General features: G+C 35.4%; 2 protein-coding genes across 8 annotated transcripts in view; both read right to left on the reverse strand.

Moving 5' to 3' along the window:
* Nucleotides 1-6282, reverse strand: part of LOC144044372 (guanine nucleotide-binding protein G(I)/G(S)/G(O) subunit gamma-12-like) — a 51378-nt gene extending 45096 nt beyond the window's left edge. The window contains exons 1-2 of one of the 7 annotated variants that reach the window (XM_077558736.1): nt 5553-6282; nt 5344-5446 (exon numbers count right to left, since the gene is read on the reverse strand). The gene's annotated coding sequence lies outside the window, so the exon portion shown is untranslated. Of the gene's footprint in view, nt 1-5343 lie in introns of all 7 variants that reach the window. The other 6 variants (XM_077558737.1, XM_077558732.1, XM_077558734.1 and 3 more) reach the window with 6 other exon arrangements.
* A 1437-nt stretch (nt 6283-7719) lies between these two features.
* Nucleotides 7720-8911, reverse strand: LOC144044299 (uncharacterized). The gene is made up of 2 exons (XM_077558628.1): nt 8510-8911; nt 7720-7944 (listed from the first exon to the last, which is right to left on the reverse strand). The coding sequence occupies exons 1-2, from the start codon at nt 8787-8789 to the stop codon at nt 7874-7876; spliced, it is 351 nt and encodes a 116-aa protein (XP_077414754.1). The 5' UTR covers nt 8790-8911; the 3' UTR covers nt 7720-7873.
* Between the last annotated feature and the right edge of the window lie 3279 nt (nt 8912-12190).

A 12190-nucleotide genomic window follows, 5' to 3' on the forward strand; every position in this document is an offset into this window, starting at 1 on the left:
TTTTCTGCGTCAAAAATTCAATGTTGCAAATAGTACATCTGGGTAACCACGGAGAAGTCAGTGAAAAAAATCTAACCTTTTTCAAGTCATCTAACATCCAGCCAATCATCTTCTCTATTGGTCATAAGACACTGCAATGCCTATTTTTGGCGCTGATACTTTGACACTAATTTTGCAGTGTAAAAATTGTGTGAAAAATTCAAGGCAAAAATACTACATCTGGTTGAGAATAAGTCAGAGCAAAGCAATCAATCCTTTCTTAAGTTATCTAGTATCCAGCCAATGTTACTCACCACGAATATGACATGTCAACGATGATTTTTTTTTTTTTTTACTAAATTTTGAATTTTTGCTGCTGACATTTTTTTTGTGATGAAAAAATTCTGGGTTTGGTAAAAAAACAACACAGAAATTCAAACTGATGGCATAGATAGTCAGATACACAACCCTTTCCTTTTAAACTAATCCATCCATGAAGCACGTAATTGCTGCCATCTTGACCACCACTCTTTGTCTTAGTAATCAATTTACATGCATCACATGTCACTGAAAACCCTGCCAGCGAGAAGCGAGCCTATTCAAATGCAAGCCATCCCACCAAAGCACACGAGAGAGCTAATGAGGGCGGAAACTGGTCTTTCGGGGTCAAAGGCCACATTTTTACCGGGAGCAACAACATGTTGCTGTTCAAAACAAGGAGACAAAAATAACACCCTCATGAATGTTGCCTTTTTTTTGTGTGTGTGAATACAGAGACAAGTGTTTGTTCAGAAGGCATAACACCAGGCAGCCTCATGACCAGAACCTGATGGCATCAAACAAGAGGGCTGTTCATTTCCAGTACAGAGTTTTTAAGCAATCTTTCGCTATCTGTTTTCACATATATATCTAACCCCTAGTTAGCAATATTCAACAAGCAAATATTTTGGACATACAAACAGTTCTTAAAACTTTTTTTTTTTTAATACAGGTACTTCAGAAAGTCTGAATTAAGTAGCAGTTATTTGAAGGTCTATCCTTACCCTAACATCTATGCTAATTTCCCATAGCCAGTCTATGATATATCCCATTAAACTGCATTAAAATTAGCAGACATTTAGGCTTTGTTGTTACTAAATCATCATATAACTTGGTTCAATATTTTGGTGTATAAATATGCAATGTTTGTAGTCCCAGTACAGTAAAGTAAAAATAAATATCTTCAATTTCATAACACAGAGCCTTGTTAATTTTAATTGTTAAAAAAAAAAAGAGCCACATAAGCAAAATAAGATTTAAAAATGGTAAAAAATTAACTCAAAAGTCCTGATCTCCGCTCTCAAACCTATAAGCCGTTTCCACCGAAAGCACGCCGCACTCTCAAACCTATAAGCCGTTTCCACCGAAAGCACGCCGCACTCTGTTAAGCGTCAATCAAATGTCAATGCTACGACCTGGAAAAATGGATGCTACTTCGTCTAGCGTCTTTCTCATGCCTACACACAGCCACATGTTTAAGACACAAAAACCTATCTGCTTGAAGCTGGTGGTAGCTGGAATATATTCCTCCCGGCCGTCACGGATCATTTCCATGCCACTACAAGGAGACACTCTAAAGCAGCCATGCCAGTGCAGTCTCTTGTTCACATAATGGTTGTCCAGTCCGGCTAAAAAAATAAATATCTCCACTCTTCACTTTTGTACGTTTCTCTGCGTGACGTGCGTGAATTCACAGCTGACAACACACTCTAAAGAAGCCACTACAGCAGACTATACAAAGGGAGAAAGCCTTTTCATGGTTTAGGCATAGCTAGCTAGTAGGGGTTATAAAAAAAATCGATTCGACAATATATCGCAATATTACAATGCGCAATTCTCGAACCGATTCGATATGCGGCCGAATCGATGTTTAAACATCAATTTTTTAAATGGAAATATTCAACAAAATGTCTTACTTTGGGTTAGGATTCACACATTAAGCATGGAAGACTGTTATATTAATGGAACATTAAGCCTTAATATTTTATTTCAATGCTGTTCAAACATGAAACTGATTGCAACCCGTTTGTTAAATACTCACTCGTAAACTGATATATCACCGTACTCTCATATTTGAAAGTGTACAAAAGTATATGTTTTTCAGAGAGATCAAGTGGAAGTTGATGATTCTGATGAGTAAATATAGTAGTCGTTATGGCTATGATTTTGGCCATGTTAGCATTAAGCACTGTATATTTTAATAGCATTGGCAATTTCTTTGATCTATTATTGATTATTTTAGCCCGCAACAATCATAAAAAATGCCCGGACTGGCTAGGACTGGCAACAAATTACCTATAGATGACATAGGTGCCACAAATCACCATCTATCCAGTATTTATTTTATATGTATTATTATTCTGATTGCTGTAGTAACTGGCAGTGGTAGAACATACATCACCACTCCAAATGTAATGAATTATTATTATTATTATTATTATTGTATGATTGTCAAATTATGGAGTGAGGCATTTGTGTGACAAATACTCGCAAGAATAAATGAAAACACCCTATATATCCTGGACGTAATTTGAATTCCTTGTATATAAATATAATAATAATAATAATAATATATATATATAAAAAATTAAAAACAAAACAAAATTGTTTGATACAAAACTTTCTTTTTTTTAAGTTACTTTTATCATGAAGTAATTCAATTACTACCTCAGTTACTTTTTTAGGCAAGTAATGAGTAACCATAACTAATTACTTTTTTTTTTTTAAGTAACTTTCCCAACACTGCTTCTTTCCCTGTGTTGGGGCTTCTGCTTCCAAGTTGACAATCAAATGGCTTTACAATGAATGAATGAATGTAAAAGAGGCTGATTTAAACACAGTGGTACCTCGATTTACCCCAACTAAACATGAGCCTATTACCGGACTAACAAGTCAAGGTTTCAATAACTACAATGGCTGTCACTGGTAATAAGCTTTCCGTTTTCTGAGGGGACGTCTAAGGAGGGCACAATACGATTGACTGCTAGCAGAGTTGCGCAAAAGAGCCACCTACATAACAGAGAAAAAGGAGGGAGGGAGGGAGACGAGATACTGCTGACACAGACGCTTTTTAATCTGCATTCTCCTAAAAGAAATAAACTTTTTTTTTGAATGCCAGCAGGTACTAGTTAGCCCCAATTACAACAGGAGTATCCCATGGGGCAGTTCTAAAAATAGCTCACCAGCGATGGGACACTGTGATTTACTAGATAGAATTAAACCCGAGGAAGAATGTTAACATTTAATTAAACTTACCCCGATAAATGTTTCTTCTAAAGTCATTTGTATTTAGTTTAAAAAATATATATATTCTTCAATAGGGGAAAATGTTATAATCAAATTTTTCAAGAAATGCAATTTTACAGCAATATTTTTGCTCACGGTTATCACCGTCAGCATGTAAAATCTGTCCATCCCTAAGCCCCAATTTATGATTTTTTTATTTATTTACAGGCTTTCACTCGACCAATATTTTGCTTTGTGTTGCGTTTGAGATTCGAGGTATGGTGGGGGGGGTGGGGGGGATGTGCAGTGTGCAACTTGGAGGAGGGTGGGAAAAACCCCAACATCATCGACCGGGTTCAATCTGACGCCACTTGACTGAAGCGACACAGACCGTGAATGGCAAAACGTAATTTACACAATTATAAACATATTAATCTCTTTATTATGACATTTGTATTCGTAGTGACTTCACGTAACCCAACGTTATTTGGACTGACTGCATTAACCACAACAACAAACAATTTATCGTAATCAGCCATCTTTGTTGTTTACATTTACCTCAAACGCTTTGTAGTTGGAAGTGGGACAATCTGAGTGGGATCAATCAGACTTCCCACTTTCCTAGAATGCAGCATTAACTCGGTGAAAAGATGCTTTCTCATTGAAACTCATTGGACTTTGGATCACTGTGATTAGATTTTTGAGGATTAGTTTGATTTCAAAATGTGATGAAATGTCATTTGACTACTATCTACCCGGCGTGTATGCTAGTCACAGGCAAAATAAAATACTTGGATGTTTGGAATTGTCAATTACACTTTTGAAAACAAGTTTAGCCTATTTTTATTTTCAATCATTGTACAGTGGAACCTCGAAGTTTGAACGTCTCGGAACTCGTGAAATTCGGACTTCAACCAAAAAATCGGAGTAAAAAATGCCTCGGAGTTTGAACTCATTTTCGGAGTTTGAACACCCAAGCAAAGCAAGCTAAGCCGAACGTAACTTGAAAACGGGTAGCCGAGTGAAGCCGAGCAAAGCTGAGCAATACCGAATGCTCACGTTGAGGTAGTTGAGACGATCCACTGCTCATTTCCAGTCAGATCGTGAATACTCCCGAAGGTGCTCCATACTTGCGAGTGCATTTTGATTTTTCCACGACAATTTTCTTTGCCATGGACCCAAAGAAAGACAACAGTGCCAGTGGCAGCAAATAAAAACACTGTGCTACGAACCACAGTGGAATTAGGAAGGAAATTATCGCGCCGTTGTAACTATCGTGACTACTTCCGTAAATACTGGCACGAGGACCCCCCTTAGCTGTTCAACAACGTGCCTGATGTTAAACAACGCAGGAAAGGACCACTGAGTAGTCTAACAATATGCCCAATGTAAAATACACAAACTTAGCACTGAACTAAAGCTAGCATTAACATTTATCATCCACCGATGCCATCACACCACAACAGGTAAGGTCAGGTATTTTTATTGTTTAAATACTGTACTGTACTGTAAATGTAAAAAAAACATAAATAAAAATTAAAATAGGAATTTTCTGTTTTTGGAGCTTGGGAACGGATTAATTGCATTTACATTATTTCCTATGGGAAAAAATGTTTCAGCGGTTGAACAATCCGGACTTTGAACACTTTGCTGGAACGAATTATGTTCAAACTCCGAGGTACCATTGTATTTTATAATGTATGTTTTTGAATCCTATTTGGTTTGTAAAAACACATAAAAGCAGTGTGTTTCTGGGGGTCTGAAATGGATTAATGTACATTCAATTTTGCATTAATTGTAATTCACGGTACTGTATAATCTGTAAAACACTTTCGTGGATTTACTTTCTGGAAGACACAAACAGTGGGAAGGAATACATCACAGAACAGTACTCACAAGGCCCCAGCACAGCCTTTAGCTTCCATCACTCACCTGTTGAATGAGTCAATAAAAGTCCCATTTCTAAGCTTTGAAGTTTGGCAAGGTTCGATCTACATTAGAGCTGTGTTGTTGCATAAGAGGCCAACGTGAGCTTGCCTCACCAAACAACTGGAAGAAGGCGATATAATATCGAAACGTGGAGACAATATTGTGTCTTACCTGGCCGAGGTGGTGAACGTGCACTCAGGTCTTTCCGAGTCTCCTTGCACTGGGTCGAGCTGTATCCGTCAACACACGCTGAGAGGAGACCTTTTTCTCGGCTCTGTAGCACAATGTCACAACTACTGAACTGTACACTAAACGTGTTTACAACACACAGTAGATTGCCAGCTGTAAAAATGGACATGAAACACACACTGCCTGCCCACTTGAAAGCTGTAGAGTCCCGCCGCTTTCACTTTTCCGCTGACGTTGCTGTGGATTATTTACTATTTTGGACTTTTTTTTTTTCCCAAACCAACGCGAGTTCTCGTCTCCGTTCCTTTTCCTCCTCCGACAGGGCGCTTCTAGACGACAACACCCGAATTTTGACTGGAGGAGAGAGGCGGTCCAAGTGAGACTCCGGCGGATGTTCACCAGCAAGTTAGCGGTTGAGAAAGCACTGCTTCCTAATAAAACCTTTCAAAATAAAACATTTGATAGTATGGTTATTTGGTAACTAATCAAGAGGCGATTCTAGGGTGTGTTGGGGCCTCAAACTAAAATTAGCCGGGTCTCCTCTCACTAGTATTTGTCATAATTTTAATAAAACAACAACAACAAAAATTAACAAACTTTTTCAGTTATTTTGTCAATAGCTCCTCTTCATTATTTTTGCAAGATTTGCAGGTTAATAAATGGAATACACTTTTAAAGTGTCATCGCCACTATACTATCGTAGTAAGCTAGTTTCAAAGACAGCCTGGAATAGGGGCCCCAAACAAGCGACTGACTTTCCTGATATACAAAATGAGCCTTAAAACCAACACTATCACAATCACAATTATTGTAACCATCAATATGATACAAAGACGCTATATAGCTGTGCCATTTACATCATCTGGAGCAGTTCACAATCAATGTTCACCTAATAAAATGATAACAAAAATTAAATTGTATAAATCACACTCAGAGCCTGATGTGTGATCGCAGGCATGTTTCGTTTTATCGGTAACAAAAGTTGCTCTTACCAGACAATCACAGGACGAAAAATACTGTCATCATCGAATGCCAGCACTCCAGCAGTCCTGTGAGGACAAATATCTGAATGATTGTGGACCAGGACTACTGATTTTCAAATTGGAGCATATAAAAGATGAAATCTGAATTAAAAAAACAAAACATATACCCAAGAGAAACACTGTGAAATAGAGAATAGGCTGTTGTGAATAAAATAATACTTTCATTTAGCAAATTTAGGTTGTAAATGTAGGTTAAATGCAATAAATATAAAAAAAATACTGGATTTTAATTTAAAAGTAAGAGTAGCTTAGAAGCCCAATACCAAAATATGTTGAACTATCTAAAAAAACAAGTGCACTACTGTTATTTTTAATAGATTTAGGTAATGTATGCTCTCTTGATTTCAGGGTTGATCCATCCATTGGATGTACAAGTAAATTTGATCCAGATTGGTGATTTGAGTGTGTTGTATTCTGTGGGTCCCGGTTACCTGTTTCACAAGATGCCTTTAATAAAGCATCAACATAAAAAAAAACATTTCTGATACGAGACCGATGGCGGCACTCTCCCCCCATATATGTAAGCCATTGAATCAGTATTTAACTCATTCACTGCCATTGACGGCTATAGACGTCAAAAATTAATTGGAACTATTTCTATTAGTTTAACTTTTTTTCTCCACTTTTGTTAACAAGAGTATGAAAACCTAGAAGAAAATTATTGTACATTTAGAACAGATATAAAATTTGTGATTAATCGTGAGTTAACTATTGAAGTAATGCGATTATTTACAATTACACATTTCAATCGCCTGACACCCCTAATTTTTAATAATATTTTCTTTAAAAAATTTATAAAATAAAATATTGTTTAAAAAAATGTCTAGGTTTTCATACTCTTATTAACAAAAGTGAAAAAAAAAGTTAAACTAATAGAAATAGTTAAAATGAATTTTTGACGTTTATAGCCGTCAATGGCAGTGAATGAGTTAATGACTAACATTGCTGTGCTGTTTACATGATCTAGTATGTGCATTTTTGGAAGACTTGACCGGCCACCACTGAAAAAAAACACTAAGAATCAATATCAACCACATGCAAACCTAAAATTACAACCAAGCAATGGTATGAAAACGTTTACACCTGAATTTCTCGTCTTCACTAGGGTTGCTTTTAAGCTATTGACAGCATTTAGTTTGATCGCCTCCTTGAATACTGACTTTGTCTTAAATATATTTCTGTATCGGTTGCAGCTCTGCCAGATATCCTTGCCTCCAACCAGTGGCGCGCAGAGTGAGGGGGCCCAACAGGGCAAGGGCAACCAAATTTTGCTGGAGGGGCATCCAAATAAGGAAACAAAAACAGTAACGCACAGTTAATTGGATATGCAATTTTAATCTGATTACCGGTCTGGAAATATTAATACATTCCATCACTCGTTATAAAAAAAAAGTGGTCATATCCGCGTTACTGACATCAGTGGAGATAGGTGTAAATAAAGAGCTTGTAATACGTTCAGTCACACGCTCTTACGAAGACCTACGGCGCCGGGCCTCCATCATCATTGTCGTCTCTCCCAGGGTGGGACCTCTTCGGCGGACTGAAAAACGCATACCAAAGCTGTCATTCATTTAACTCATTCACTACCATTGACGGCTTTAGACGTCAAAAATTCATTTGAACTATTTCTATTAGTTTCACATTTTTTCCACTTTTGTTACCAAGAGTATGAAAACATTAAAAAAAAAAAGTACATGTAGAACAGATATAAAATTTGTGATTAATCGTGAGTTAACTATTGAAGTCATGCGATTAATTACAATTAAAAATTTAATTGTCTGACATCCCTAATTTTTTATTTTTATTTTTTTAATTAGGGGCATCAGGCGATTACATTTTTTAATTGTAATTAATCACATGACAACTAGTTAACTCAAGATTAATCACACATGTTATACCTGTTCTAAATGTACAATACATTTTTTTCCAAGGTTTTCACACTCTTGTTAACAAAAGTGGGAAAAAAATGCGAAACTAATAGAAATAGTTCATATGAATTTTTGACGTCTATAGCCGTGAATGGCAGTGAATGAGTTAATGTGGGTGTTACATTTTTCAAGAGGCTGTGTTTTTCTTTTGGGTTGTGAATGGAGTGTCGTTGTCACCTGTAGTATCCGAAGGTCTTAAACGACCTCCGTTTGGTCTACGAGGAGACTCCCCAGAGTAGTGCGGAAGCCGGGAGTAGAACCCCGGCGCATGCTGCATCACTGTCCACTCAAAGTTCCCATCCGGGAGCGGCCTATCGTTGATGGGGTCGAAGTTGTAGCGGTCCATGAACTCCTGCACGCCACCCCTGTTGGACATCGGGGGCGGAACGTGGTCCTGCTGCTGCGCTTCGACCATCTCTAACGGCGGACTTGCGTTGGAAAGGCGATTGTCTGACATTTTGTTGTACAAAATCTGAAATGCCAAGTAGTATTCCTTGCAAGTTCACAATGGGAACATATGAACAGCTTCTTCAACAGTCTGGTGTAGAAAAATGAGGCTATACAATTTACAAAGTGTCCTCAAGCTTGCTTTGATACAAAAAGATTTCAACAATTTTGACATCATAGAGAATAAAGAAAATAAAAAAACAGCCTATAAGATTGTGTTCACAGTCACGGTAACCATTGAAGAAGTACATATCAAAAAAGCACCAAATGTCATTAGAAGTTGTATGTATAGGACACCAGGATCATATCTTGACATATTTAATAAAAAACTAACGGACATTCTCAGATACACAAATTATATATATTTTTTAAATGCAAATAATGTGTGGTGATTTTAACATTGATTTGTTAAATACAAATGGGCATCAGAAAACAACTGATTTTTATATATACTGTACAATGTATAGTAATAATCTATTCCCTGCAATTATGAAACCTAGCAGAATAACAATAATAATACAGCTAAACTAATAGATAACATATTCATAAATAAATGTAGCCATAAAATAGAAAGTGGACTTCTTATTAACGATATAAGTGATCATCTTCCGGTCTTTGCAATCTTCCAAGACTATTTTGTTTAAAAAAAAAAACACACACACATCAGAAACAAGACTAAGAAAACAACGCTACATGGCTGCCTTTTAAGTTGGATTTAGAAAAACACAATTGGTCTGAGGTCTATTAAAACGACGAGCCCAATATCGCATACAGTGCATTTCAGTCTACCATTTTTTTCTCTAGACAATAAACATTGTCCATTAACAAAAGTCACAAGAAAATATAAAGGTCTATATAAGGCATGGATGACGAAGGGGATAGAAAATGCATGTAAAAAGAAAAACATTTTATGCAAAAGATTTATTAAATTGAGAACTATGGAAGCTGAAATAAAGTACAAGACCTACAAAAATTAACTATTGAATATTATAGAAAGAAAATAAGAAAAGAAAAATTATTGCCATGCATTACTAGAGCAGAATAAAAGCAACACACAAGAAATATGGAAAATACTAAGCTATGTAATTAAAAATAGCTAAAAAAAATAGATTATCCAGAATAGTTCATAAAAGATAAAAATATTGAAAAATGTTCAGATATAGCTAATGATTATGAGTATTTTGTTAATGTTGGCAGTAATTTGGCAAGCCTGAGCCAAGAAACAAACACGAAATAGATAAACACATCAAAAAAACAATCATCCACTATGTGGCTTAATGCTGTTAATGATACAGAAGTAGTCAATGTTGTTAAAATACTACGAAATAAAAAGTCCACTGACTGCTTCAACATTTATATGACATTAGTAAAAAGTATTATAGAATATGTTGTGCAACCTTTCACATATATATGTAGTTTGTCCTTTAAAGCCGGTATAGTTCCATCAAAAATGAAAATAGCAAAAGTCATTCCTATTCATAAAAATGGAGAAAGAAATATATTCACTAATTATAGACCAATATTACTGCTGCCGCAGTTCTCAAAAATTCTAGAAAAAATATTTTCATATAGACTGGACAACTTTATTGAAAAACATAAGCTTTTAAGTGAAAATCAATATGGCTTTAGAGAAAAACAGACCACCACAATGGCAGTCATGAAACTCGTAGAGGCAATATCTACTAACATAGATAATATTTGCCAATGACACAACTCTTTACTGTTCAGGAGAAAAACCTGAAGCAGCTTCTGACTACTGTGGGGAATGAACTAAACACATTACAAAATTGGTTGGACATGAACAAATTATCACTAAACTTAAACAAAACCAAGTTGATAGTTTTTGATACTAAACAAACCACACAACAGGTCAAAATTATGGTAAATTCAATTGAAATAGAAAGAGTATGAAAATACATTTCTTGGAGTAGTTATTGATGAAAAATGATGTTAGAAGTCTCACATAGATAATGTCAAAAAATTACAGGGATACTCTCTAAAACTAAGGATGTCCTGAATAAGAAATCATTATACACATTATATTGTTCATTATTATTACCATATCTGACATATTGTGTGGAAATTTGGGGCAACGCGTATAAAACAAATACCGATCCTGTTTTCAAATTGCAAAAAAGAGCCATAAGAATTATAAATCGATCAAAATATACAGAACCAACTCATTCTCTGTTTATTAAATCAAATACAATAACATTTTACGACGTAGTTGAATTTAAAATATATCAGAATATACAAATAATGTATAAAGTACACAACAATCTACTCTGCCACAGTACTCAGAAGCTGTTTGAAATTAGAGAGAGTCCTTATAACATAAGGACAAGTGTCTATAAAAAAAAGTAAAACAAGAACAAATAGTTGTGTTTCTGTAAAAGGTGTTAATTTGCGGAATTATTTTGGAGCTGACCTGAAAAGATGTCAGTCAGTCACTTGCTTAATTTGAAAAAAATGTTTAAAAGCAAAGTTTAAAAAAAGTTACTTACATCAGACATGAGCTGTTAAAAATGTATATATGCTGTAATGTCTTTGGATGTATCGGTAGGAGTGTAATGAAAATTGTATATGTGAGTATGATATGTTAAAGTGCACTTGTATACATGACTAGGTTTATTATACATTTATTTTTGTTGAAATACATTACCTTATCATTTTATCAACATAAAATGAATAAGGGGTAGGACTAGATAAGTTTTTAACTTCCTCCTACCCCTTTTGAACATATAAACTCTTTTTTTTTCTTCCTATTCTTTTTTATTTATTTATTTTACTTCAATTTACATTTTAAACTTGTAATGTGTTTTTTTGTTTTCTTTATGTTTATATGTTAAATAAAAAAACATAAACCTAAACAAACCAAAGCAAGTTTATAGTGTCTGGAAGAGGATGAATGTGGGAATGGAAGCTTGTCAACAAACCTTAGCCCTGAGGTGGTAAAACTACAGTAGGTGCAAGCATATGAGAAAGCGAAACAGCAGGAAATCTTATTAGTTTAATAAGCAGATGATATTTAACTACGATGTGAGGATGAGGGCGTAGTTTTTTTACTCAAGCTAAAATAGCACCGAACTGGAAACTGGTAGGCCTCTGGTATCTACTTAACTGTGTTCTAGCAAGCTATTCTTGTGGAATCAGTTTACAGTGTGAATACAAATGTGTCTGTTGTTATAAAAATATCTATTTATTATTATTATTGTTATTGTGATGGGAAAATGGTTGTGGTAGTTGTCCCTCTGGAATTTGTGGAATGTCCTCGCCCTACTGAAAACTCCAGTAACCAAAGAACACATTAAACACTGTTTTTATGGCATTTACTTTAACATCAGTATACAATCCCATTCAGCTTCAAACTCACGCAGTATATTGCATTTTTTTTGACAATGACCATGCAGT

Source organism: Vanacampus margaritifer, chromosome 2, assembly GCF_051991255.1.
Source record: "Vanacampus margaritifer isolate UIUO_Vmar chromosome 2, RoL_Vmar_1.0, whole genome shotgun sequence".
NCBI lineage: Eukaryota > Metazoa > Chordata > Actinopteri > Syngnathiformes > Syngnathidae > Vanacampus > Vanacampus margaritifer.

Coding starts and splice junctions, on each gene's coding strand:
- LOC144044299 (XM_077558628.1), bottom strand. CDS start 8,789: ATGTCAGACAATCGCCTTTCCAACGCAAGTCCGCCGTTAGAGATGGTC. Junction 7,945..8,509: donor AAGACCTTCGGATACTACAG/GTGACAACGACA, acceptor TGCGTTTTTCAG/TCCGCCGAAGAGGTCCCACC.